Source organism: Monomorium pharaonis, chromosome 9 (genome assembly GCF_013373865.1).
Source record: "Monomorium pharaonis isolate MP-MQ-018 chromosome 9, ASM1337386v2, whole genome shotgun sequence".
Classification (NCBI taxonomy): domain Eukaryota; kingdom Metazoa; phylum Arthropoda; class Insecta; order Hymenoptera; family Formicidae; genus Monomorium; species Monomorium pharaonis.
In genome coordinates, this window is record NC_050475.1 from 21818614 (window position 1) to 21846541 (window position 27928).

Sequence of the window (27928 nt, forward strand, 5' to 3'; positions counted from 1 at the left end):
TTAAAAAATTCATTATATTCTCCCGTTATGTGACATTCTTTTTTTACATATATATTTACGAAGTGTATATGGTCAATGTATACGGTAGTTTTCTTAATTTTTTAAACAATAGCAAATAATGTATTACAAAAATAATATAAAATGTTCCATATAATTGGAACAATCAAAAAGTCTTGGAAATATCAATATTGTCAACTTACTGAAAATGAAACAAAAATAAAGTCTGGAATTGAAAAAAGTTCAACATGCCGGATCGATATTTCGTTATATTGTGTGATACATATTCATGGTTATATAAATAAAATGACCAACACCGAGTACAAAATGTAGATTTATCAAACAAATAATGTATCAAACATTGACGATGAAATTTCTTAAATAAAAATGTAAAAAAAATAGATAAACTATACTATATTGCATGTTTAAAAAGTCAATGAAAATATCTTTGGTGCTCCTATTTAGCAACGAAAGACGCTGTTTCAATTATGGTGTGAAAGAGGGAGCGATAGTATTTTCAACAGTTTTTTTTTTAAATCGACGATATTGTTTCTTAAAATCAGTTCTGTCCATTTTATAAAAATTTATATTTCCTAAACTTTTCTTCTACCTGTAGATTTTCTTCTACCTGTTGAACGTTTAGGACGTCGACACTTTATTCGCGTTATATTCGACCAGGGTAAAGAGAATTCACTGAAATAAAGATTATGTTAATTAATATTTAACGTAATTTAATAAATATGTAAGTTTAAAAAATAGATTTATTTACCTTGGTGTGAAACTAGGAATAGGAGCGCCAAATGCAGTTACTGGCAAATAAGGATCTACTTGGAGACTTTGAATTTGTTCTAAATCAGGCCACAAGGACGTTATGGTTTCCTCCTCCATGGACGAGGGACAAGGACCAGTATGATTAGTATTGTAGCATGTAGCTTGATGATTTTGACGTTCCTGTCGCTGTTTTAATTTTTCTATGTGCCTTTGTTCTCTAATGATATGATAAAATATGCAAGTTAAATAATTAAAATTTTCCAAGAAAAGGACAAAGTATATTTTAATTATTACAAACCGTATCCTTTGTACATCCCATCGCTTTCTCCTCCTTTCATCATTCTCCAATTTCAAGTGTCTCTTATTAAAAATTTCATCATCCAAGTTCTCAGTTCCCTCCATTGTGTAACAACTCGTATATACCTTTACTCTCCAGTTTGGAACCTCTAATGAATTACTTGTTTCTACTGGGTTAAACTGTTTCAAATTTAAAGTATAATTTGGGTCTCCTACAGCTGTATAATAATGTTCCTCCGTTGTAAGAAAAGATTCCTTTTTTATGAGAGATTTAGCCTTCCTGTCACTCTTTCTACTCGCCTCATGCAAAGCCTGACCTAATATCTTTTCTGGTATCCCATCGTTACTAATAGTAGACGAACAAGAGAGTCCTCTTTTCTTTTTACTACCTGTAGATAAGGGAGTTGGATCAGATCGTCTCTTCTTTTTCTCCTCCCATTCGAACCTTGCGTCGGTATTGACCTCCTGTTTCACTTCCACTTTAATTTGATTATCATGTGGCTCTTGTTTGACAGTGGTTATACCGCCGCTAGTGTTCAGACGTATCTTGAAGCTCTCGTGTAAGGTGTTGTTACCCTCGCACGGGGGACTTCTGTGCAGCTCACTGGTCGAGGGTACACTGACCGAATTGACATTAGTGGGCGAACAGGCGCCTAAATGTTCCGAACTGATAGAATTCTCACTACACTCGGACCTCAGCTTCTGCAAGTTCACCCGCCTTTCCATACGCTCCAAACGTAGTTTCAGCTGCAACAAATACAAATACCGATTGACGTGACTGACACAACATTTGACGTACGTCGTTCTTATACTTAAGAATTTGTAAACGTTATTTACACTTCGCGTGTACGGTCCGTACACGGTCTTTCTCTCTTCGCAAATCATGTTAGATCGTTTTGTGAATTCAGCCGTCTGGACGTTGTCGTTACCCTCGCGTTCGCGCGGGCAAGGGAGGTTAATCGCGTTTCGTCATTCGCGCCGTTAATGAACAGCGAGACACGTATTGTCCCTTTCAGGCACGGTTCGAGAAACGAGACCAATATCCGCTTCGATTTCCTGGTCGCGCAGCCATCTACTTTGTCACACCCCGCGATCGCGGTCCTCTCTTCGGTTCAACTGTCATTTTCAAATTGCGAAAACGCGCAACAATGAGAACATCGTCACTTTCCGCGGAGAAAATTCGCACGTCTCTCACCCTATCTTCGCAGCTCCACACAGATAGATACGCACACATACGTTCATTCTCCTTCTCTCCTCCCTCTCTTTCTCGCGCGCGCAGTTTCAATGCGGAAGTAGCGCCACCACGTGTTGACACCGCGCAAGTTGACCTTCACGGTCAACCTGTTCCCCGCGTGGTACATTTAGGTTAGGCAGCTCGCAAAGGAGGGAGAAACAGAATTGACACTCGTGGGCATGTGCGCGTTTTTTACAAAATGGTGCCAAAGTCGTCGCCGGCGTACCGCGGCCAGAAAAAGAGCGGGATCGGCGCGCCCCGAGCTCCCGAACCGAAATATGCACAAACGCTCAGGCTTAGGTTAGGATGGCGCGCTCGGAGCTTGTTATTTGTCGCAGACGACGACGGGAAAGCCAGAATGAAATGGACGTCGCGTTGATGTCCGCGACTGCAAGAACGTGAAATGTTCGGACGTTGGCCCACGCCAACGAATCTCGATATATTTCTACCTCGAAGCGACGACGAGGCATCATATCGTGCACCCAAGAGAAAGGGTTATTTCGCGACTCGGAGCCGGTTTCATTTCGCTACAAACTTGCGATTTTTACAAGTTACATTAACTTGTGCAAAAAAAGCTCGCCAAGTTTTGCAAGAATCGTCGTTTCGATGCTTAGACGTTTTTTCAATTATACAAACACGCGCAATGGTGCAATGACGCAATAATCGCCGCGAACGCTTTCGCAAAAATCAGATGACCGCGGGATCGGTAGACGAATCGGGTTTTAAATTGAAAACTCGCTCGATGACTCACCACCACTCGCTTTACCCAATTCCGCATCTCTCGACTTACTATTACAGCGATCGCACTTTCGGAAATTAAAAGGCTTTTCTCCACCGAAATAGATTTTCATCCCTCCATCGAAGATAGGTTACGGTAATCGAACTATATTATGAGATGGGTGCATTCAAAAAGATCAGTAGTCAGTTCTTCATTCTGCGAATATACAAATTTGTCGAAATCAGAGAGATAGACGTAACATTTTTCCGTTTGTTGTCACATAATTAAATCTCCGAGAGAACACGTGGAATACGTATATTAGGGGGAAGAAAAAGATCGCGTACACACTCCGTTAATAAAATTCCGTTTCAAATTGCTCATCGGGTTAAGTTTCTCTCTACAAATCGAGTGATTCTCGAGAAGAGATCGATCTGACTTCATAAATTCGCAGAATGCATTTTTCTTCAATTTAACAATAATTTTCATGGCTTGGAAAAAAAAAGAGAAGAGAAGAGAAGCGCGTCGTCTCGAGAGCGCATAGGTACCGTCTCGTTTTCCTGGCGCAGCGCGGCGAGAAGTTTGTCCTTGGTGACGATCTGCTCGGATTGCTGCTGAATGAGGTCAAGGTGGAGCAGGAGCAGTTCCTTCAGATGCTTGACCTCGGTGAGATCGTTGTGACGGGGCTCGTTGCCGCGCAGCGGACTGACACCGAGCGCGGTGGCCACGGTGGCCGTGGCGGCAGCCGGCGCGGTGCCGTCGGTCATGCTCGCATACATGTGATCGAAGTCGCATGGAAAACTGAGAATACCGGCGGCGGCAGCGGTGGTCGTAGTGGCGGCAGCGGCGGCGGCGGCGACGGCGACGGCAACGGTGCTCTTGCTGTCACCATCCACCTCTTGAAACTCCTGGGTGCCGTTGTTACCACCGTTGTTGGCACCGCTCCCGACGTTGCCTGTCATCGTCATCATTGTGGCGCAAGGATCGTTGCTGTTGCCACCGGCGTTCGTGGTGGTCGCCGTCATCAGAGCCGACGACATCGAGGACGAGGACGATGACGATGATGACGATGATGACGAGGATGACGAGGATGATGACGATGACATCGCGATGACGGGGTTGCTGCTGCTGTCACCGCGGATGGCATTCGCCACCGCCGGCGGCGAGGACGTTGTCGTCGTCGTCGTTGCGTTGGACAGGTGTTCGTTCATCGCCGCGACCATGTTGTCGCCAAGTTGACCGTAGTAGCGGCGATGGTCGTCCTCGTCGTCCTCGTCGTCTTCCTCGTGGTCGCGGCGGTGAAACGACGATGCGACGTCGACAATGACGACAGTAGCGGGGTTTGTGGGATTTCTGTTGTTGTTGACGTTTCTGCCTCCACCGAGGATTCTCGCATCCGCGATGCAACCGGCGTTCAGCAGCAGCAGCGGCGGCGTCGTCGTCGTCGTCGTTGTCGTCGTCGTCGTTGTTGTTGTTGTTGTTGTCGTCGCCGCCGTCGTCCCGGCAATATTCAACGTGATCTTGTTGCCGTTGGACGCGCGCGTCGTCGCAGTCCCCGTCCTGACCGAGGACGGTGATAAACGAGCGTAAACGCAACAACGACAAGTACCACCACCGCTGCCGCCGCAGCAGCAGGTGCGCGGTACTGTCGTCTCGCGGTAGAAGTTCACTGGCGTCGTGCCGCGGGCGTTGGACAACGTCACGTTGCGGGAACCGTCCGCGGCGCCACCGATAAAGTTGCCGGTAACAACGTTACCGGCGATATCAGTATTATTATTATTATTATTATTCTTGCCTCCTCTACCACTACCACCGCCACTACCACTACCACCGATGCGAAAACCGGCACTACTACGAGAAGCAAAAACACTCGCACTACCACCACCGCCACCCACGCAACTTCGGTTACGGTTGCTGCTACTGCTGCTGCTGCTACTGCTGCCCACGTCTCTTCCTCCTCCTCCTCCTCCACCTCCTCTTCCTCCAGCCACCCTGTTGCCGCTGACAGCGCCGGTCGCGGCAGCAGCGCCGTCGATGCTCTTCTCACCGTTCACGAGTCGCTTGGATAGCGGCGCCGAGCCGACGCTTGACATCTTCTCGACGCGGTCGCGGTCGCGGCACCGACGCCGCGACGGTAGCTGCCGCGGACATCTGCGGCCGCTTCCTGCGTATCACGCACACCTTGCTCCGCGCACATTAAGCGTTTTTGACATGTGCGTTCTGTGCGGTAACGCAAACGCCGCCGTCGCCGTTGCCGCCACCGTCTCCGTCGTCGTCGTCGTCGTCGTCGTTGTGTAGTAGTAGTAGTAGTAGTAGTAGTAATAGTAACAGTAGTAGTAGTAGTAGTAGTTGTTGTCGTCGTTGTTTTCGCGTCGAGCGCTGTCCTCGCGTCGTTGCCGTTCGGCCACTTTCCGAAACACGGAGTTCTGACTGATTTTTTTTCCACCCCCTCTGCTGTGTCGCACGAGGGGAATTCTCACGCGACGTTAGTTACGGACGACCGCGAGCACGCACGAGGTGTGCGAGCGCGGCGCCTCCGCGCTTCGTGTTTACTCGGACGGAATGGAACGATACGCGCGCCACGTCGCGTTCTCATCTTAATCGCGGTTTGCATTATCTTCCGTCAGATGCCGTCACCTATGAAAAGGTATTATCAATTGGTATTTTCATATTTTTGTGTGTAAAAAGAAAAAAAAAGTAAAGAGTCCACGGATAATTTTTTTTCACGATTGCGATTGATTAGCAACACCGACGCTTTAAAGAATTCTTCGCCTTGTCGCCTTTTGTAATAATTGCAAAGTTATCTGTCGAAAAAGGGACTACATATACGATAATAAGTGGTAAAAGAATTATTATATTATATATACTGATATGTACGAAGTACTATCCGCATGATATTTGCATGAGAAAACAGAAATGTGGTTTGAATCTGTACTGAAAAATATTACCCATTTTATATGTATATGTATAATTTTAGCACAGATCTGTCAAGTCGACTTGAATCGCATTTATTTTCTCATCCGTCGATTATTCATGGTGTTGTAAATGTATCTTTTTAGTTTGAATTATTGACGTTAGTTGCGGTAGTGTACAAAGATTTCAATAGTCACCTCGGATGGTTTCTTTTTATTTTTGTCTAATTTTATCACACAAATTTATCAAACTGTCAATTTGAAAATTTACTACAAATTTAAGTTATACAATTTGCGAAAATTTATCATCTTTCCTAAGAAATATTCTTATTCCGATTAATTTGATTAATTAGAAATTATAATGTTAGTTAAGCATTATCAACATTATATATCATTATATAAGATTTTTAAATAACAATTGATGAAAAAATACATTTGTTCTGAATAATGTTCCTTTTTATTTGTACTATTATTAATATATTTCCATTCAATATTATAAAACTGTAGTTTTGAAAACATTTTGTAACGTTAATAACATATATATTTTTCTATAGAGACATATCAATAGAAATACTAAATTTCGATCTATTGTCATAATTATATCTAGTTAGTAACCCTTTGCGTACAAATGATAAATCTAATTTTGTTTCTGGCAATTCCCCAATCTTGGCAAAAATCTATAGATTTATTTATAAAAGAATCATCTAAATCTAAATGCTAATAACTGCGTTGCAAAAACTTATATGATAATTAGCAATCAATTAGCTAAATGATATATGAGAACTATTATCTACAGTTTTATGAAGTTTTAAAAATTATTGATCAATACAGTTTGAATACATTGTACATACATGTGGATAACATAAAATATCATACATATAATAAATCTGAAGTTTTGATTGATCAGATTTTGTTTCAAATGACAAATTTTGAGCAAAGTTGATAAAAATCGATTATTTATTTAACGTAAAATCAGGTAAACTTAGATGCCTTTTGTTTTACAATAAAAATCCGTTATTGTTTAAAACTAAAAAACGATTACAAATGAGTATTCTTTGAGAGACGCGGACATGCTGTAAAAATAAAATATTGCATCTATCTGCTACTTGTGAAAAAAAGATCAGCGTAAGTTCCTGAGTTACATTTTGTATATCGCCTATTTTTCTTTATATATATATGTATACATCCTTAAAATTAATCTAAATAATTTAAAAATATGACAACAATTGATATTTTCTTAAATATTAATCAAATCTACATGAATACATAAATATAATTATTTTCTACGCTACGCACAATACTAGTCTTTACATATTTTTGTATTTACACTTAACATCATCTTAACATCATTCTTTCCATTTTCGTTTGAATAAAACTTGCGTTTCGATTTACATATAATAAAATATTCTTTAAACTTCTATTATATAAATTATTTCATAAAAAGGCATCGACACACTCTTCATTCATCAACATAACCATTTATATATTTTTTAACAAGTTTAAGTTCTTTTACAGTAATGTGATTATTTAATAGTGAAAACGCAAATTTTTTACTATCATAAAACTGTTAATCTATAAAAAGTCCCAATTATTCTCAAGTGATTTCTTTAAAACGTAAATAATATATAACTTAGCGCGATACCATATTAAAAATTCGTTTAGAGACGTGATACGTATCTGTCGATGTATATATATATATAGCGAATCAGAGATTTAATAATAAAGATAAAATCAGCTAGCGTATAAGATTCTTTCAACGTCATACTCATCTACAGATCTTTTGATGACTAGAGCTGCGACCTTTCGTATTGATACAAGTAATGACGTTATTACTCCTAAAATAAGGAACAAAACATTATTCAAAAAGACTTTGTGAAAGAATCGTGTTTCCTAAGCTGTTTCGCATTTCGATTGTTCTCTTACCAGCAATAATTTTTTTTCGCTGGATACAACATAGGAACTAAGGTTAAGATTACAACTTACACCCTGGGGCGGAACTATACGCGCGCGTCCGTGCGACTCAACGTGGAACGGATTTCCGAGATAAAGAAACTAAAGAATAAAATATTTAAAAATTAAATAAATAATGAAAAATTAAGATTCCCGGACTGACGCGATTACGGGTTATATCTACGCCAAATACATCGTAGCACACATGATTATACACAAGTGTTCATCGAATGCCCTTTCGATGAACTTTGATATTGCATATGGACAGAATATTGGAAGCGCGTTGATAGACCATAGAATAGTGTGCTAGTTTCGCCAAATTTCTGAGTTACTTGAGACACATAGATAGAGAAGAAAAAAAGAACGATCGCCTTTATCGTTCATTCGATTTTGTTTTCGAGTAACATTTTATCCATTTTGAATATGTTCCTCACTGATACGATATTTGCCTGAACATGCTGCTAATCTCTTCCATGGTCTTGTTCTTCGTCTCTGGCACTTTTTTGTATATGAAGATCGCGAAGAATAATTGTAGTATCGCAAAGATGATGAACACGTAAGCGCCTAGTACCTCCTGTAGCGGCAGGAAGCCGATACTGACGATAAAGTTTGCGGTCCAGTTGACGGCGATAGCGATGGAGGTAGCGGGTGGTCGGGCGGATTGATTAAATAACTCTGATACCAGGAACCACGGAATGCTTCCTGGTCCGGTGGCAAACAGGACGACGAACATGATGACTAGCACGATTGAGAAATACGCCGCCGCTCGCGATGTATCCTATAATGTACGAATAAAAAATTCTATTACTATTTCAACTTTCAAAAGTTATCGTATGATGATTAGTTAAAGAATAAGAATACTTACAGCGAACACGAGACAAATAGCGAGTAGAACGGTATCCAGGAACATGCCAAAGAATCCGACCAAAAGTAGCGTTTTTCTGCCTGCCTTCTCTACCAACACCAAAGATACGATGGTCATCAAGACGTTCATCGCGCCGACTCCCATTGTGGCGTTCTGAGCGGCATGTTTATCGAGCTGCGCCATTCTGAAGATCTTCGTTGAGAAAAACATGACAGCATTTATGCCGGATAGTTGTTGGGCGAACATAATCATGATCGAAATGAACAGCGGAATGCGAAGCGCTGCATTTACGAACAGCTCGCGCACAGTGACCTTTGGCACCAGTTTCACCGACTCATATTCCGTTCGCATTTCTTCCATCTCGTCGTGAACTTCGATCGTGCCACGTAACCAGGACAAAGCTATTAAAAAAGAAAAGAAAAATTACTTTCATGAGAAAAACAAAAACTCGGATGAAGCTGGCAAAGCGAACGAGCTGGACAAAAGATTTAAACGTTATTCTATTGGTGCATTAAACGACATATCAAAAGAGATATTTTCGATTTCAAAGAATATTCAAGACTATTCTTGAATATTCTTTTTAAAGTATGTCCTTTATCCGGCTATTTTTACAAGCTGCGTTCTACGTTTGCCATTTACATGTCGTAATATAAGTTATATTCTTCTCTACCTCTTTGTGCGTCCATGTCCTTGCCGCGGTTGAGCAATAAGTACTTGGGACTCTCGGGACAGAGAGGTAACGTGCACATCTGGAAGATCGCCGGTACGATTGTCAGGCACAGTAACAACGGCCACTGCTCGGTGGTACCGAGGACTTGCTCCAGGCCGAGAATTTGCGATACCAGAATCGAGATGGTGATGACCAACTGATAGACCGTACCCACGGCGCCGCGCAGATGCACGGGCGAGATCTCAGCCAGATACATCGGTGCCAAACCAGCATTCAGCCCGGAATTTATACCGATTATGAACCTGCCGACGATTATCATTTCGTAACTTTTCGCCGCCTTGGCGCTACCCTCGAAGATCACAGTCAGTAGGACCAGGATGTTGTTCAGTAACAGACCACCTTTTCTGCCGAAGCGATCCGCCACCCAGCCCACCAAACTACCTCCTATCATTCCACCGACGCAGAATATCGACACTGCCAATGACCAAATTAATGTCACCTCTGTTTTTTCCGTTGGGACGCCCGTTCGGTTAGTCTTCAGTTCTTTAATCCAGTCTTCGATAAGCTAACAAATGTAGAAACATTTAATTAATAATTTTCATCCCTTTTTTATGCATTATGAGAGATAAAATAATACTCTATCGTCGTGTTATTTTATCTTGTAATTCTGACTAACATAATAGCACATGGTATATCGTTAAGTTAAGAAAAAGTAAATGTAACCATTTTGGTAAATGTTTTTGCAAATGATCAATGTAAGATGTTTAAGTTTTTACAATTAAATCAATCAATAAATCTGTACCTGTTGAGGTGCATTAACCACACCGGTATTGTATCCATGTTGAAATGATGAGCCGAGAGCGGCCGCCGCAATAGCGAACGCTAGCCGACCGTTGAGACCCTGTGGCAAAAATCGATATAGGAAATCTTATTTTAAAGTTATTACAGAAAGAAAGTATATTTTTATCTAATATTAAAAGATAAAATAATTGTTTGAAAAATGCACACAATTGGACAAAATTTATATATAATTTTACATAATTTTATAATATTAAAATTCGAAAAGAAATAGTTTCAAAAAATCCTTAAGAAATATTCCCTTAGTATGTTCGAAGCGACGTCGTTATTTCTTCTTAAAATGCAAATATCAATAAGATATATGGCATGTTAATAAAACGATGAATATGCAACGCGCAAGTACAATGTGCTAAATATTGCATGGCGCTCAGATTTAAGTTGAAAGAATTGATCATTTGTTGTACGAGTAGCGAATCGCGAAATATTCGCAGGAAATATTATCTCGTCAATTTGTATCTTAATTTTTATTAGAATATTTTCCGTATATGTGTGTGTGTGTGTGTGTGTGTTATACGGGGAAAAAAAGAATTTAAACGGAAATATATTTTTCCACACAATTTTTTCACAAAATCAAGTCTCTCTCGTCTCTCTTTCCCTTTTCTAATACTCCTTTTTTAATATAATAAGTGCATACCGCTTTTCTCAAATATGGCACGTCGAAATCGGTCGATTTTATCGTCATTTTAAAAGCTTTCCTTGCAAAGAGACACGTGGGGATACGCAATCGTACTCTCGATTAGCTTCTAATATTTCACTTTCACCGATCGACACGCGCGCGATAAAACTGCATACGTTGTGTCGGATCGTTTGTGTTGCAGTTCGTCGTAATGTAATATCGTTCTCCAGTGTCTCGAAACACGTGCCGAAGACTAGTGGGTCTTCGCTATCCCCGCTGACCGTTCTTATACCACGAGACACAACACTCACGCATACATGCGTATGAATGCGGGACATACATATCTTTGCATCTATAAGATATACGCGCGTATGTATTTGTGTTATTTAACACGGCGTTACAATGTACATTACTCAATATTTTTTTATTGGGTTTGCATAGTGCAATATGTGCGTATACGCGCTTGTCATTTCCATGGAGAACCGATTATTATCGTTACGCGCAAGAGCTCATATGCCAACGGCGTAAGCCGCGTAAATTATATCTTATTGAAATTGAATCTGTGTTATGCTCGGTTCAATTAAGTTGCATTAATATAGTAAAGAAAAAGGCAAAAAAGCAAATTGCGAAAATTCATTATTCAATCTTGCATATATAAATTACTTTAAATTCATCTTCATTTATCTACTTTTATAATATATGTATATTAAATCACAAACGACACACACACACACACACACACACACACACACACACATTTGCTACATTACATTATATCTTCAATTGTTAATATTAGCGAAAAAAATTTCTCAACTCTGAAATAAATAACTAAAATAATATATTTTCTAAATTTTATGAAAATTGTATGTAGAACGTAAAGAATGCATAGATCAAGAATCGTATACGAAGCGCATCATCATCATCATCATCATCACCATTATCATGATGTTCTAGACGTATATGTTTATATATCATTGCACTTGTATAAATATCAATGCATTTTTGACAATGTTGCGAGTCGTCTTTGACGTCGGTGATCCGATAGCCGAGTGCACTTCGTACGCGGATATGCGATAACAATGCTACGTACTATGCACTAAGATTGTAAGTCGTTGAAAAAAACTCTGTGCCGTCGAACTTTAAACTCTTCTTACAAAATAAATAACAATTATTTGTTCGTTTCTCCATGCATTTTTCTGTTCTCGTCTGTATCTTTCAAAGCTCTACAAGAGCATATCCTTAGTCTATTGCGAATATGCAAAGAGAGCAGCAAAGTAAACAAATCTATTAGAACATTTCCGTGTCAGTAATTTTCCACTTTATGATTTTCTTCGATCTTTATCTGTCAATAGAAGATTCAATTCTAAAAATTGATCTAAGCAAAATCAGATCTTGCTTGGCTACATAGTCCAACTAAATGAAATAGAGCTAGAAAAATTACTTAAACATTACACAGTATTATAGTTGCTGGATTTCAGTGTATCAACATTTTTAACATCATTCTGTGTACATCAAAGAAAATATTTCATCTTTCGTTATCACACTTTTTTATGCATGGATGCAGATGAAATCCTAAAGTTTGTACAATGTAGCAGTGCTAAATTTCTCGTCTCGTCATACATCGATCATGCGTCATACAAGCTTCTCATGCAAATGAAATAAGATTTATGTGTAAGCAATACTTGTTTGCCAAAAAGTTGTTGAACTGCATAAAATAAACAGTTTTTCGCCGTTTCTTCCGCTGATTCGTAGCTACTATAGTAAACAACAAAGTCCATTAATAATAACGTAAAATGACACGATATCGTGACATCGCTTCGCAAATAGAAACGACCTCTCTAAAAAATGCAAAGAAAAAAACGTGACGTAAAAAAGGCAACTTATCAGTGATTCGCGCGAGTCTACATCTTGACAGTTCGTATTATTTAACATCTATTACTATTACAGGCGGAAGTGTATGATATTCTCGGTTAAAAAATACCATAGGAAAATCAATGTATAATGTTAAATCTTCACTATACTTTATACCGAGTCCATTTAATTTTCAGTAGCAGTATTCATTCCATTAATCAGTACCGTCTCGCGAGAGGCACGACCGAACAGATTATCAATGCTAAAGTGACTCGCAACTTATACCGATGTAAAATGTTGCTGTCAAATATAGTTAACCGTTTCTGGAGATTTACAATTACTTAATTTCCACACAATTGCATTTATGTCAAATGTATATATCTGTATGTATGTAAAAAATGCATAGAAAGCCAGTGATACGAAATAATTTCAAAAAAATAATTTTTATGAAAAATGTTGAGTGTTAAAAACAGAAAAACTTGAAAAAAAAAAAACGTTGATTTGAGAACAAAATCTCTTCGACATAGGATACAAATTGATAACATAATTATTTATTTAATTTTGGATCTTTAATAAAATGATAATGTGACCGTAACTAATAAAAGTCATTTAATGTTAAAAATTAATAGATTTACGCGTCTGTACGTACGCAAATTCAATTCCAAGGATATCGACCCTAGGCACAATCAATCCGCAATATCCTCGGAGCCACAATTGGTTGCGTGTGTTACTACAAAATTGAGTAATCGCACACGAGACAACGGATAAAGTGATCTAGATCACGGTCAAATGCATGTAAAACCTTGGAAACGACCTGAATTTTCTACATTATCTTTTATTTTCAATTTTCCCTTGTAATTTTTCGTATGATATTAAAGGCCATCATTTCACAAATAAAATTTTACTAATCCTTCCTAATCAGATTTTTTAACAGAAATTTGCATATTACGCGGATCTTATTGTCTTTTCTTTATTACAAAATTCATAAGAAATCTTTCAGGACGATAAAACATTTCTGCGAGAAAATAGCTTCGAGTTGAAAAAGAAAAATTGACAGGAATTCATTACGTGAAATTGAATTTTTAATCAATTCAATTCATCAAAGCGGATAATTAGCTTTTAAATAGAATTTTCTTCCTTCTTTGCTTGCTTGTTCCTAATGGCTAAATACAGAATTTTATTTAACATTTTACATTTTATGCCAAATGTAAAACAGTATCTAATTTTCTATTTTTTTGTTTATCGCTTCTTTTACCAACTAGAATACTTTCTAGAAAAAAAGAACTCTCGTACTTGAATTATAACTAAATACTTTTTCATTTAATAACAATGCTAACTCTATTGTTGATCAGATTCGACGCCAATGATCCTGATAGAGAAGCCGCTCTGTTGTAACGGAGGGACGGCTGCGTGTGTGCATCGAATACGAGTATTGGTGTGTGTGTGTGTGTGTGTGTGTGTGATGCACAGCGAGTCATCACATACATACGGATCATAGCCACGCGCGCATATAAGAGAATATTTCATCGTTCCCTACGTAGCAAAGTTCCAGGCCGCCGTGACGTGTCCCGCGTCACGAAGAGCAACCCTATCCGTCTAGGCGCTTGTGTACGTGCGTGTACACATATGTTCGTAATGAAATTCTCTCGCAGCTGCTCGAAGGCGTGTCGCGGTGCGATTGGCGTAGCCGATGGTCGAGCCTCCCGAGACAGTGACGCTAAAGACGACAAGAAGCTCGAACACGCTAAAAATAGCCCGTAAAGTACTCGCCCGAGCGCGAACGCGCCGCCGACCGCCAACATTCGTCTAAGGGTGTGCTGCTGCTGCCTGTTTTCGAGACGCCGCCGCGCCGTTGTTCTGGTTACCTCGCCAAGTCGCTAATTTCGATAGGCTACGAGCCCGCAAAAAAAAACGCGTCCCCGTACAAGGTCCGCTCTTGGATACAGATATTCAGCCTCTTTCAACCATTTTTAACTAGTAGAGCTCTTTTACCTCTTTTTTTTTGCTTTCCGCTCTCCTCGCTCAATTCAATTCTCATATTAGTCCTTTCTTAATGATCAGGACAGATCTTGCGGGAGAAGCTTGATTAAAATAGAAGGGCTTCATATTATCCTCTTGCCATTAGGCAATAGAAAGAACTTGACCTACAAGCCTCTCTCTCGAGAGCGTATCGGTGACTTGAGAAGCTCCTACGAATGAAGATTCGATATTTAGGGCGTAGTCATTTTGCATCATTATTGAAACGATACATCGCGGATAATTTTTCTGCTCATGTTATTGAAAAATCGAGTTGTAAGATTGCAAAATTCTATCGATAAGCTTGTAAACAACGAAACGTATAGAATTGCGTCATGCAATTTTGTTTTTTTTTTTAATCGTAAATTAATTATCTTTCTAGTTAATCTACTCTTCGCTGTTCTGGAAATGGTGCGTAAAAAAATCTTGGATAGCTTTAGAATGGTTAAATACACCGTAAAAAAGGCGATTTTACGACACATTATTAATATGGATGTTTGTTATATAATGACGACCAATACGATACGTACGTAGTAGGACTTATAATAACGATGATCGCGCATTATGATAATCACGCGATAATCTCCTTCTTGGAATTCTACAGAGATGACGATGCGACGCTAATCATTTTAGCTATGTTAATTAGTTCGAAGTGTTACGATATCTTATAACGCAAAATGTCGCGTGTTCCAGGTAAGCAAAAGACTCAATTGCCACTTGTGGCATTCCGTTCCGCATGATTAATATTTTTTTAAGCCGACTTCATTTTCTTACAGAAGTAGTTTTCGTTAAAATTCCACGTTTGATAATAGTGTATCGCTTTATATGGTGCGAAAATGGAACTTAATGATGATAATGGGTTTTAACAAGAATTTTCAAGCAGCTGTCATTACTCATACATTGTATTCAAGGAGCACTGACGAGGCACTTCCTCCGTTTTTGATTATTATCGAATCGCAGCCAATCGCCACGCAATGCGAGACTGTCTTTGCAGCATGCTAAAACTCAAAGAGAATTCAAGTTTTCGATGCACCGAACCTATTTTATTTATAAAAATATTTTACTTATAAAGAAAGATGGAATTATATATCTATGACTGTTGAAATTACACAATCAATGTATACATTAATCAATATCTTTGCAATATTTTTACAATTTGACCAAACAGCAATTGTACTTGGTGAGATGACAACTTTCTCAGCGTTTTTGCATCAGAGTTTGATCTAAATGATTACGATAAAGAAATCGAAGAGCAGTTATTGAATTTATAATAAAATTAAGATTTGTATAATGAAATAAAAATAATTTCTCTCTCTAGTATTACACTCAATTATTGTCTTCACCACATGTTATCTATGTGTTATTAGCCATGCTATCTTTACTTATTTTCTTCAAAACATAAATTCTTAAATATAAATATTTATGTAGATGTGTTTGTCTTCGTTTAAGTATCGTACGTCATATTATTGCCTTGTTTTGCCGCTTAAAGGAAGTCACTCTAGCGTATAATATAATTGACGATGTACTATTATTACTATTTTTTTTTATTTTATGTATAGAAAATGCGAAAAGTGAGAAAAAAAACAGATTTTAGGAATTAGAATTTTGTAAATTCTTTATACGAGCAAAGAGTTCCCTGAACCGAACAAATCGATACGATGATACGCTCGAGTCTGTTTAACTATAATGTGTATATACATGTACAAGCATTCAAACTTCTCAAATATTCGCGGATGTTACACGAACAACGTGACGTCTGGAATATCTTTTATTCATCCCAAACATATTTTTAATAGAGACAATTAAAGTCACAAATAATTTTAGTTGATACCTTTGATAGAAGATGTAAAATTTTTGTTATAATAGTTACAATCATTAAATTTTAAAATATATCGAGTCGACCTTTTCAGAAACATTTATTTTAGTTTTCTCGAATAGAAAGTACGTATTTTTATCCGGTTTCGCGCCGCATATCCATTACGGAATTAACCTTTAAAAGAATCTTGATACAGACAATCACATAATTGGATACAAATATGCGATTCTTCGGTCAATTTGCATGGTCAAATTTTTTTTCAACCAAAATGTTAAGATATCAAACTTTTGAATAATTAGTAATCGAAAGAGATAAATTCCTCTTGTGAATTAACAAGTTTTCAGAGTAGTGGATTAAGAAAATCGAGATTTTCTTTCAATTTTGAAGTTTAACAAAATTTAAATTTAGGGATTAATTATAAATTACATTCTAAAAGCTATATTAAAAATTCGGCTCTATAAATTCGTAAGCTATTAAAATGTCTCTATTTATATTCGGGATACGCTTATATTTGAGCGTAAAAAAACCAGATGTCTTCTCTCGTTCGAAGGTTTTACCTTGAGCTCCATGTTTGAAGCAAAATCTCTGTATGCGACACTTGCTGCACTTGTCTCTCTGTAATCTTTCGTTCTACTTTTTTTTAAAGTCTACGTTTTGGGACACACTCTTCCTTTCTCGCGATACACTTTCTTTTTGAAGATAATATTGACGAACACAGAACGCAACGATTCATTCGAGCTGAGAAAAATCTCGAAATGGCTCCGGTGAACGAGACCTCTGCATTACGATCGCGAGTGCGCGCGACTACCGCCGATATTCGTGTGATGATATAGCCGAAGCCGATTTTCAAAAGACCCCGCTCTCTTCCTTTACGTCCCCCTCTTCCTCCTGGACAGATACAACAACAGCGCGATTGGACGATCCCGGGACTGGATTCCAGTCGCGTGAAACCTTTCACCGTCCCACACACCTCTACTACGCAACGAGGGGGGATTGCCCCACTAAAAAGAAAAAAAAGAAATAGCGGATCACCGAGCAGTTCGTAGGCGCCAAAGGCACAGCATGTGACCTGCGAAAGCAACGGTAAAAGTAAGAGTTTCTCTAACAAAGTTATACGCGGATCGAAATATATATATATATATATATAAAATTTTAAAATGAATTAAATATTATTATGCATAAAATAATGTTTCCAATGTTAATTAGTTTCAAATACAAGAAAACATCTTGAGAATTAGTAAATAAATGATTTTGCGGCGCGCAACAGTTGTCGGATTTTAGTTTAGCGTCGAGTAAGACACATGGAAATCGCGAGCATCACGATCCAACTGTTCGAGATATCGGACACGAAGAGTAATCCCAGTTGTACTCATATTACGGGAAAAAACTACAGTGTGTTTTGCGGTGCGAGACAGGAATCGATACGAATACCACGTGATTTGAGAGATGCATTTATTATTAGCGGAAAATCATTGACAACATCGTGTCACGTGAAATGCTTTTGAACTATGAGCAATAACTGAGATCTATAATATTATAAATAAAATATTATAATAAAAGAGACAAAAGAAGAGATGCAGAAGCAAGAAAAAAATATTTTTTAAGAGTATATTCCAAAATATTTTCAAATCATTTTCGCTCACGTAGAATAATGCATCCTTCTTAAAACATTTATTGCTCGTGGAGCTCTCTTACAGTATCCAAAAATGTCACGAAACATTCCCATAGAATATTCTTAGTTCACATTACAGCGTTTACGGTTCTACGAATCCAAAATAAATATTATACGTGCACTTTGTCGTTTAAAGAAATACTGAACACGTGGCATTTCGAGTATTTCTTAATTTTTGCACTTTAACGCGATTCTCTTTATGTTTCTTATGAGCACGCGCTTCGAATGATCTGTACTGGAGCTGGAGAGTGTATGTACGTTACCGGACGCGGTCCGTTTAATGATGACCGGTTAGATCATGTGAGTACATGTCAATTTTACAATTAAGCCGTATTGAAGCGAACCACTCCTGTAACTTCGCGCACATGTGCCGGCGATCTCGCATGACCGACTTTAAGACTCGTTTTGCCTCCGACATGATATATTCGCTCTATGTAATGACGAGATTGAAAGGAATAATTATAAATATGTCAATAAATTTGAAAATATTGTTCTAAAATGAAATGCTACTTTCATATTAAATATTTTCAAATTTATCATGTTATAAGTTTACAAATTGTTCGGTATATTTTAGGATATATCGTTTAATCGAGAACCTTTGGAAAAGAGCTTTTTGAAACCATTTAAATGATTTCAAAAAGATTTATGAATAGCAGTAGTATAGTGTATAATACTTTATCGCTATATATAAATGAATCATCGCAAATATTTATCGAATTAAAGCCAAACATTCGTGACTTTATTACATGTCATAATTCGGTATAAAATAAATACAAGATGCTAGACATGTGTGTATGTATGTGTTAATCACAAATATCGTCGTATAAAAATGGCATCGCGGACTAATGTTTTAAATAATATATTAACTTTTTTATTTATCAAGAAGAGAGAGAAGAAAGTAAAATTGCACAATGGAGAAAAAAAACTGTCTCATCGTTCTATTTTAGATAATGATTAAAAGTTGCTATAAATATCGATATAAATAGATTTTAGATTTAGACAGGCAGAAACGATTATTCACTATTAGAACCAATTATTACTAATTGTCATAACACGTCGATGATGCTAACAATACGAGATCCAATTTGCATGTAAATACCGATCTAAAGCCATGCGTCTCCGTTTCTGCTAGTAAAAATAATTTAAAAAAAAAAAAAAAAAAAAAAAACGAAGTAAAGCTTTTTAATTTGACGGCTCCCCTGTTAAACCAGACATGTCAAACAAACATCCGGCATTCGGTTTGTCATCCACGTTTAAAATTAGGTATTTCACTGTTTATATACGCAAGTACATTTTCATCAAGATAAAGAAAAGTAAGATTTTAGTCACTACGTAATCAATATTATTTACCTATTATTAAATTATTATAAAATAATCAGAGGAAATTAATCAATATATTAAACTATTTATATATAGAATTAGACTAATATATAGAATAAAAATAATAACAAGACATTTTACGACATTAAACAAGACACAAACTATTTTATATTATTCATGTACGTTGATATTAATTTATATTAGAATTCATTATCTAAAATTTTCGAATTTTGCTTAATTTCCTAGTACCAAGAATATTGACATTTTTAAAAATATTTCTTATCGTCAACGAATTATAACGAGAGACTAGTGCCTGGGTGATACTCCCGCCTTTCACCCCCTCAAATAATCGCCGAAATTTCAACACATTGTCGCGATAGAACGTTATCTTTTGTGGACTTTATGTCGCAGTTTATCGCACAGCTTGCGCTCGGTAGTCGCGAATGACAATTATGTTGATATTATTTACTCCTACAACTGCAATTTAATAATTTGCTGATGCTAATTTTCAATACTTTATTTCAATCGTTTATAGCAATTATAGCGTATGTACGTGTATGTACGCGAGATGTCTCAGAATCACGCGCGCTTACACACATTCGACACTATTCTGCTAATGGGACACTGAACGAGACGTCGCGATAATTTGCGAGTCAATGACTTTGTCGAGACATCAACAACATCTTTCCTCTGTCATTCGTCACGTGAATGCACTTTTCTTCGAACGATGCATGCTCGATCATAATATCCTTTCTCGACGAAAAGCTATTGACAATGAATACGTGTAATGGTAACAAATGGTACTTACCCAATCCTTATCGGTCGTGTCGGTCTGCGTGTAAAAGAAAAGATACGAGGAAAAAAGTTAAGATTAACTTTCATACGAAATTTCGTAAGCGAGTGTCAAAACGTTATCGTAATTGGACGGTTAACAAGCAGTATAAGTGTTTGTAGAATATTTCGCGTTATAATATTGAGTGATGAAAAACGTTAATAAGTATCTCATTAATCTAATCCTCGAGTATAGTTGCCTTATATATATATACAGAATGTATCGAAGAAATATTTAAAATTAATCATATTGATAGAGATATTTGTTTTACTTAATTAATAATAAAGAAACAGTCAATATATAATTTTTAGAGTTTTTAAATATGAAATTTTCTCTTCATATTGCTCACTGAAGGTTAAAGAAAACTATTATACTCGAAAATTACATAGGAGGAAGATGAATTACCTTTGGTGATGGAGACAGGGCCGTTGGTGTCGTTGCCTGTTCCTGAATGTTGTCATTTGACTAGAGCAAAATGTTTAATTACAACAATCTCGTGACGTATACGAGCGACGAGGGCGTAGATGGAAAGTTAAAAGAGTATAATTAAAAGATTCAATGCAATATTGATCTAACCATTTCTTTAACTGAAGATAATTGAATTTCCTCTTAACATAAACATTAATTGTTTAATATTTTATAATTATAACTTAAATCATTGTTGGAAATCCTTATTTATTCTCTAAGCCACTTCGCCATATGTAACAATTAGATTAAGAAAAAATTAAATATAAAATTTTATTTTATTTATTTTATGCTTATATTGTAATAAAAAACAACATAACAAGAATCATAATAGTAAAGCATAATTTCATATATTAAATTAACTACGTAAAATCTTTACAAATTCTACATTTAATTTTCGATTACACCTTCGATGTAAAAATTATGCATAGATAGGCCTGTTCTTTTTCGCTGCACTGGTGCACTGGTGCAATAAGTTAGAATAAGAAAAAATATACTTATCTTACTCTACCCTGTTGCACCAGTGCAGCAGTGTAGCGAAAAAGAACAAGCCAAATGTATACGATACCTTTTCTTTTTCCACGCCCATCGTATGACAGCTTGAAAGGATAGAGAACAAACAGTTGATTAAGTCAGTAAAGTCCTAAAAAACGTTGGTCGTTGAGTAAATATATAAGCGATATCTCTCTGCGCAAATATGCGACAAAACTCGAAAATCATGTAACCAGTATCATTCGAAAATGAGAAACAGATATTTCGCAACGATAAAAAGTACTCTTAGAATTCGCGATAATTCAATGAATGTCTTACAAAATGCGATATCGATTGACTAAGAACGGACAGTCGTCTGCACTGCTGCCCATGTGATGCAATATATCAAACAAAAAACTTGTATAAAGATGATAAATGTAAACGTGACGCAACCAGGTATGACGAAGACAGTAAAAAAATTTATCTCAGCATTACAATAAAAAAATGTCGTAAAATATATTTCAAGGTAAACATGTTTCTAAATTCATAAACATCTTTAATAAATTTATCTATAATAAATACCGTAAGTGTTCTAATTACAACGAAATGCATTGTGTACGAACGTTGCGTTTGCAATAACGACTCGTGGAAAATCCTATTCTATTATATTTTGCTCCATGGAAAAGTTTGATAAGAAAAATAAAATAAAGTTTAATAAAATAAGAATTCTATACTGAATATTGAAGAATTAAAAATACAATAAATATTGATTTCCATAAAAATGCTATGTCTTATACTTTCTTTAGAAATAATTACGAAACAGACATTACTTGTTAAAGATACAGGTAACTCCATTCGGAGAGCACCATTTGTCATCCCATATTGTCCCAGTAGGACAGAATAACACTCGTTCTTCTATTATTCTGACTTTTTTTCTTCGAACCATTTTATGCAAATCCGATTAGTTAGACAAAGTATTTACCAAGAACGATGCGTGCGTGATGAGACTATAAAACTTGGCAATATTTCTATTTTCTAGAGAGGAAAAATAATAAAAGATATAAAAAAGTAATTGCTAAATGAACGAAAACTGTAAATAAAAGAAATATTTTGAAAAAGAAATCAAAATTATATATAAATTCATTTTTAACCTTGTTATAGTCAGAATTGTTCGCGATAAAAAAAAAAAAAAAAAACACATTTTATATTTATCTACATGTAAACGTTAGTCATTAAGATATGTTCTCTCTTTTCTCGAAAAGTTTGATAATTTTCAAAATTATTTCTGATCGCGTCAATTTGATTGATTGATCAATCTTTACATCTCATCTGAACTAACACGTTGTCTTAATCAAACGATCACGCAAAAGGATTAAATATGTGCGAGAAAATCAAATTTTATCGTAACATAATTACGTGATAATAAATATCTGTTGCACTCTTCCAAAGATAATTTCACTTACGTTATTGCTTTCAGTGTAAAACTAATAAGTAATCCTCTATATAAATTTTACTTAAGCAAATTGTACAACGTAGGTTGCATCGTCCTATTTGGTGGTAAAAGAATTAGGTATTTCTAAGCTAAAACATTATGATTTATATTTGCAAGAGTACATCATGCATGCGGCGTGCAACACGACGCGATGTGAACGACATAAAGGTGTCACGCAACTGTTATTAAGTATTACGAAATATCACACACGGAAATGGATTGTGTGTTCCGTTTACTATTGAACTTTAGTCCTCATAGTCTACTCTTGAAAAAAAAATTGTATTTGTTGCAGTTGCGCTTATCCCCGATGAACGTCACAGGAAAATCCGGCTTGGATGATAGCAAAGGTCAATCGTAAAGGTCGACAGTCATATCTTCCACCTTGTTTAGTCATGAATTTTACACGATGATGCCAGTAATAGTGGGGGACACAAGTATTCCATAAATATTAAATCTTCGAAACTAAAACCAGTTCAACTTTGACGAGTTCAGGTGAGGAATTTCCTGAACCTGAGAAAATTAAATCTTGAAGGTTTTAAATCTCCTTCAGGTTTTCAGGTTAAATTTTTCGTCGGCAACATTTAGATGAATGCAAGAAACATTTTCTCTACTTCGACCATCGGGAATTCAATTTTGCGGAATAAGGACTTGATACATGAATTTCAATTCTCTGTGATCTAGAATCGAGCACTTGTCCTCAACTGCTTTGACTTTGCGAGATCGACGTAATTCGATGAACTCAAGGAGATATCGAAAACCGTCATGGGAAACACGTGCGCTAAACTGTAATATGATAAAATTCTGGCAATACTAATAGCATTGTTTGCAGTTTTTTCGACGAGTCAAAGATCACGTGCGGAGTCTTGTGAATAAGAATTAAATATCTGCAAACTCACCTCGTAGGCGACGAGTGGTAGGAGGCAGGAAACACGGACTCGTCTACTCTGAGGGTTCGGTTCGATTCGATCCTCGTGCGCCTAATACCCCCCACGGACGAGTGTTGGCGCAGCTGGCGCAACCCCGTCGACCGACCACACGGCGCAAACGCACCCCCGTAATACGTGCCACCCACGTAACGGGGGAAATTCCCGCGCGGGTTGAATCGCGGATTGCATCATTCACCGCGCACACAGATTGTAGGGTCGATTGTAGGAATGACGATGATGACGTCATGAATGGTGGGGCTGCTGAGCATCTCGAACAACGAACGAGAAATTGCTTAAAAAATTCAGTACTTCCGGTTCATAACTAGAGACAGAAATATTTGTCACACCTTTTTATTCGTGTCCTTTTTCTTTCTTTTTTCCCCGTATGAGTGTTGAAGATTAGCTCAGCTTCAGATTAGCCAAAGAATTTACTAATAATAATTTCTTTCTTCAAGTGTAAGGATGTTACCTTTACTGTTGTGTAATAAAAAATAAGGTAGAGAAAATTGTAATGCAAAATATAACTTTTTTTTCATTGCAATGTGCAGTTATTTCCAGTACATTGAGATTACTCTGGATGATAATCGCGGTCGGTTATCGAATAACCGAGTTACGTAAAGCGGTTATTGATTCGCTAATAAGAAATGGACGATAGAGAGGCGATGCGAATGTCAATCCCCTTCCGCGTCTCACTAGGATGATAAGAGTTTCATTGCTTCGCGACACAATATTATATGCGTTTATGTCTCGAGGACGTAAATAAACGGGAGACGCGTTATATGTACGACATTACTTGACGACATCATCAGTCAAAGTATCATTATTATTACAATACAGGAAAGCGTTAAAAAGAAAAGAAAAGGAAAGAGCGTGCAGGGGAATAGGATCTTTTTCGAGTTGTGTGAAAAAAATCCGCGTCTAGCCTGTGACGTCCGCAAAACGGTCTGGACACCGAGAACTGGCGCGTTGCCCGATCTCGCACGAAAATGCGACCGAACATTCATCTTATCATCCCGGATGCGGCTGGGGCGACACTTGGAGGGAAAAGTAACGATATGCGTTCCTTCGAGTTAGCCGATAACTTCCTTGTTGCAAGGAAATTAATTTAAAAAATTGATATATCCTGACATTCAAGAATCGTCCTGATGAATAAATTCGAGTTGTAAAGACAATTCAAAGAATTTCTATAAGATGAAATATTAACATTTTTTAACCGAAGACCTTTTTTTTATCTCTCCTCGCTTATTTTCCATCTGATATCAGGTTGGATTCAGATGTCAATTTATTATATTTACGATTCCGTGGAGATCACGATATTCGATACGGCTGTATCAAATAATTTCCTTATCGCGTTCAATCTATCGTTGGATGAACGATAACGAGAGGAAACGGATGTAATTGATACGATCGATACGGCTGATACGATAATGATGTATTAATGTGTAATTAAATTCTTTGCAATTATACACGATATCTGACAAGTGTGCATATAATTTGTTAAGCGGCTCAAGCATCTTAAGAAAAACTTAGGACGGAATTCATAGACCGATCTTAAGTTCAAGAATTGTCTTAAGTCTAGCTTCGAGCAGACTTGAGACTTACTTAACCAATGAAATAACAGCATTGACGTCTCAAGATCGTGCTTAAGATGGGATCTTGAATGAGGTCGGTCTATGAATTCCGTTCTTAGTTTTCAAGACAGTCGGAATTTTCATATTCATTACGCTGCCTTATTTTTAAATACTTATCGCAAAGAAAATTATTTTATCTAAGTAAATTCTCGCGGAATTTATTTAGATTAGGTATTCAAAGCAGTCTTGAAAATTCAATTTTTATGATTGCTCCTACAATACAATAATGAAGAAACATGATTAAAATTTCGATAGCATTATTACATCTGGAATTTCTTAGATCTAATGTACGAGATCTAAGATAGACTCTAAGAAAGATTAAATCTAATTAATCTAATTAGACCAATTCAGTTGCACTTTTTATTTTTTTGACGCGTTCTATTTTTCTCTTCTTTTTTCCTGAAAACTATACGTTTTCGTGTCACAAGTGAGTAGGAGCTGCAAGAAAATATATCAGACGAAGATATTTTACGTATGCGACCCCGCGAACAGTCGATCGCGCGTTAACATCGCTTCCCCGCGAAGTGTTTTGCTCGCGTTGTAATTTTCTATTTTTACGACAAGCAAATATCTCGCACAGCTGCGACGAGCGTCGTCATTCTCGCAGTAGTTTTCATCAGATAAGGAGAGACGCGGTTTCCCCGCGGAAGGAAACCGATTACATGCTTCCGTGCACACCCACCGGATCGACCAATAAAGAGCCGTAGCGACTAGGCAAGAAGGAAAAGCGCGTTTTGATTCTACGAATAATCGCTCTCGTGCCACTCAAGCGTGTTTTTTACGCTAAGTTTAAAAAAATAATCGACGTAAGGTTCAAGTGTACTGAAAACGTGAGATCGCGGCGGCTATAGATTAGATCCTATAAAAAAATTCATTTTCCAGACCACGCGTATACTGAAAAAGAGTTTAATAATAACAAAGTGAAATAATGCCAATTAAAAAACATTTTTTAGCTATTGCCAAACTCTTTTTTTCCACACGGAGAGAATTTTCTCTTAAAATTTATCTTCAAAATTTGATAATTGTGGGATAATGTGTGAGCTCGAGAAATTTTACTATACTTTGGTAAATTTTACTGAAAGTATAGTAAATTTTACTAAACAGCAATAAAGTTCCTCGAGATCACACATTATCCCACAATTACCAGATTTTGAGGGTAAATTTTAAGAGAGAATTCTCTCCGTGCGGTATACCATAAAAATACCAGACAGCTAGACGATGGCAACCCTTACGGTCCCTGCGGCTCCTGTTTCGATCGATGCATTCGCTCGTGCGTCATCGTGGACACGCGATCGAAAAAAGCGCGTCGGTTCACCTGTTGAAGCAACGTACGCAATCCGCGGCACGCGCGGATTATCGCGCGATTATTCGCACGGATACAGGACTATTTTTGTCAAATTGAACGACACAGTGGCCAAAGCGAGGAAACGAACGGCGCGATGTAACCTTGCGTACAAAGCATTAGTATCTCGTCCGTCATACTTTTTTTTCAAACCGCAGGCCTCATTTAATTAGCTGCGAGGGCAAATTAATCGACTGCCTAGAGTATCATTAATCAAACCCGAATCAAATGCGCACACAAGCACCACGCAAACGACGACAACGCGCTTTGTTGCATCACTCGCGGGCAAACTTCGTCACGTGTTTCTCCTCTTTGCGTTCAGTGGCGTAATCAATGTTCAGAAGAAAAAAAATTGTAAGAAAAACCTAGTGAGTAAAATAAAGGGGTAAAAAAATAAAAGTAATCTCTAATACTCGTGAGTATTGAGTATAAATGATAAAGAGAAAGAATGTTAAATGTAATTTAGGTAGTTTAACATTTTTCCCGTACAACTTTTGGAAAATAAAATATATGAGTAGGCAAAGTGGGCTTGACGGCGAGTTACAACACGAGGAATTTTTGCCAATAGTCCGATGTGATTATCATTTCTAGACGTTTTTTGAGAAAATGCCTAAGCGCAATACACGGCGTTTGTGCATTCATAAAAACATTGTCAACGTTTTTTTAACGACGAGAGATCAAAACAGTCCTTGTTTCTTTATAATCATTTTGATTTCTTTGTTTAATATCTTCGATTAAACGATACGTGCTTTTGACCAGTCCGTAAAGAGCGCATACAAACTACGTAAAATTATATAAGAAAACGACTTGTGCAGAATGCCACAATAAACTAACAAAAGTAGACGGAGCTTGCAGCATCACGTACGATAAGCTTCTAGAGAATTAGAGAACTTTTGCTCTGTTCTTCGTAGCTAAATTTTTTATTATAGCCATAAAGACTCATTAATTCGAGATGTGTGTATATATATAGAGCTACCGAATTATAGATAAAGTTCGGTAATACCATATATGCTTATACGCAACGTGTCGCACGTGGATTTCACGCAAACACGAGACGCCATCTCGTAAACAAGATTAAACCAAAAACATTACACGGGTCTTCCACCGCAGCTAAGTCCGAGCGAGACGTGCGTGCGCGCGTATGTACGCCCACCTGACTTCGAATAACCGTGAGATTTCGACATCGTTCTAAAAATAAGGTGTTTTCCT

At 37.3% G+C, this 27928-nt stretch overlaps 2 protein-coding genes and 2 long non-coding RNA genes across 12 annotated transcripts in view; 2 read left to right on the forward strand and 2 right to left on the reverse strand.

Annotated features, from left to right (window-relative positions):
- Window positions 1–5655, reverse strand: LOC105830471 (male-specific lethal 1 homolog). Its single transcript, XM_012669801.3, has 4 exons — window positions 3563–5655; window positions 1067–1812; window positions 767–985; window positions 1–690 (listed from the first exon to the last, which is right to left on the reverse strand). Exons 1-4 carry the CDS (start codon window positions 5105–5107, stop codon window positions 591–593), a joined length of 2610 nt encoding a protein of 869 aa, XP_012525255.2. The 5' UTR covers window positions 5108–5655; the 3' UTR covers window positions 1–590.
- LOC114255040 lies at window positions 5534–16072 on the forward strand. Of its 3 annotated transcripts, none has more exons than XR_004964619.1 (2): window positions 5534–5661; window positions 15135–16072. It is a non-coding gene; the product is annotated as an uncharacterized LOC114255040 (long non-coding RNA). The 3 variants fall into 3 exon arrangements; XR_004964618.1 differs by lacking the exon at window positions 5534–5661 and adding an exon at window positions 5766–5854; XR_003626371.2 differs by lacking the exon at window positions 5534–5661 and adding an exon at window positions 11652–14664.
- The window catches only part of LOC105832205 (solute carrier family 2, facilitated glucose transporter member 1), a 27304-nt gene continuing 6241 nt past the window's right edge, over window positions 6866–27928 (reverse strand). For 3 of the 7 annotated variants that reach the window (XM_036291939.1, XM_028192824.2, XM_012672938.3), the window contains 4 exons: window positions 10214–10312; window positions 9412–9976; window positions 8742–9142; window positions 6866–8654 (listed from right to left, as the gene is read on the reverse strand). In XM_036291939.1, coding sequence (XP_036147832.1) covers window positions 8307–8654; window positions 8742–9142; window positions 9412–9976; window positions 10214–10312 — 1413 coding nt within the window. In that variant the 3' untranslated portion in view covers window positions 6866–8306. Of the gene's footprint in view, window positions 8655–8741; window positions 9143–9411; window positions 9977–10213; window positions 10313–10903; window positions 11093–17125; window positions 17295–20368; window positions 20393–20797; window positions 20858–21425; window positions 21457–23716; window positions 25288–27928 lie in introns of those variants that run through there. The other 4 variants (XM_012672941.3, XM_028192825.2, XM_012672945.3 and 1 more) reach the window with 4 other exon arrangements.
- Window positions 17790–23634, forward strand: LOC105832209. The gene is made up of 3 exons (XR_001138722.3): window positions 17790–18540; window positions 23113–23312; window positions 23371–23634. It is a non-coding gene; the product is annotated as an uncharacterized LOC105832209 (long non-coding RNA).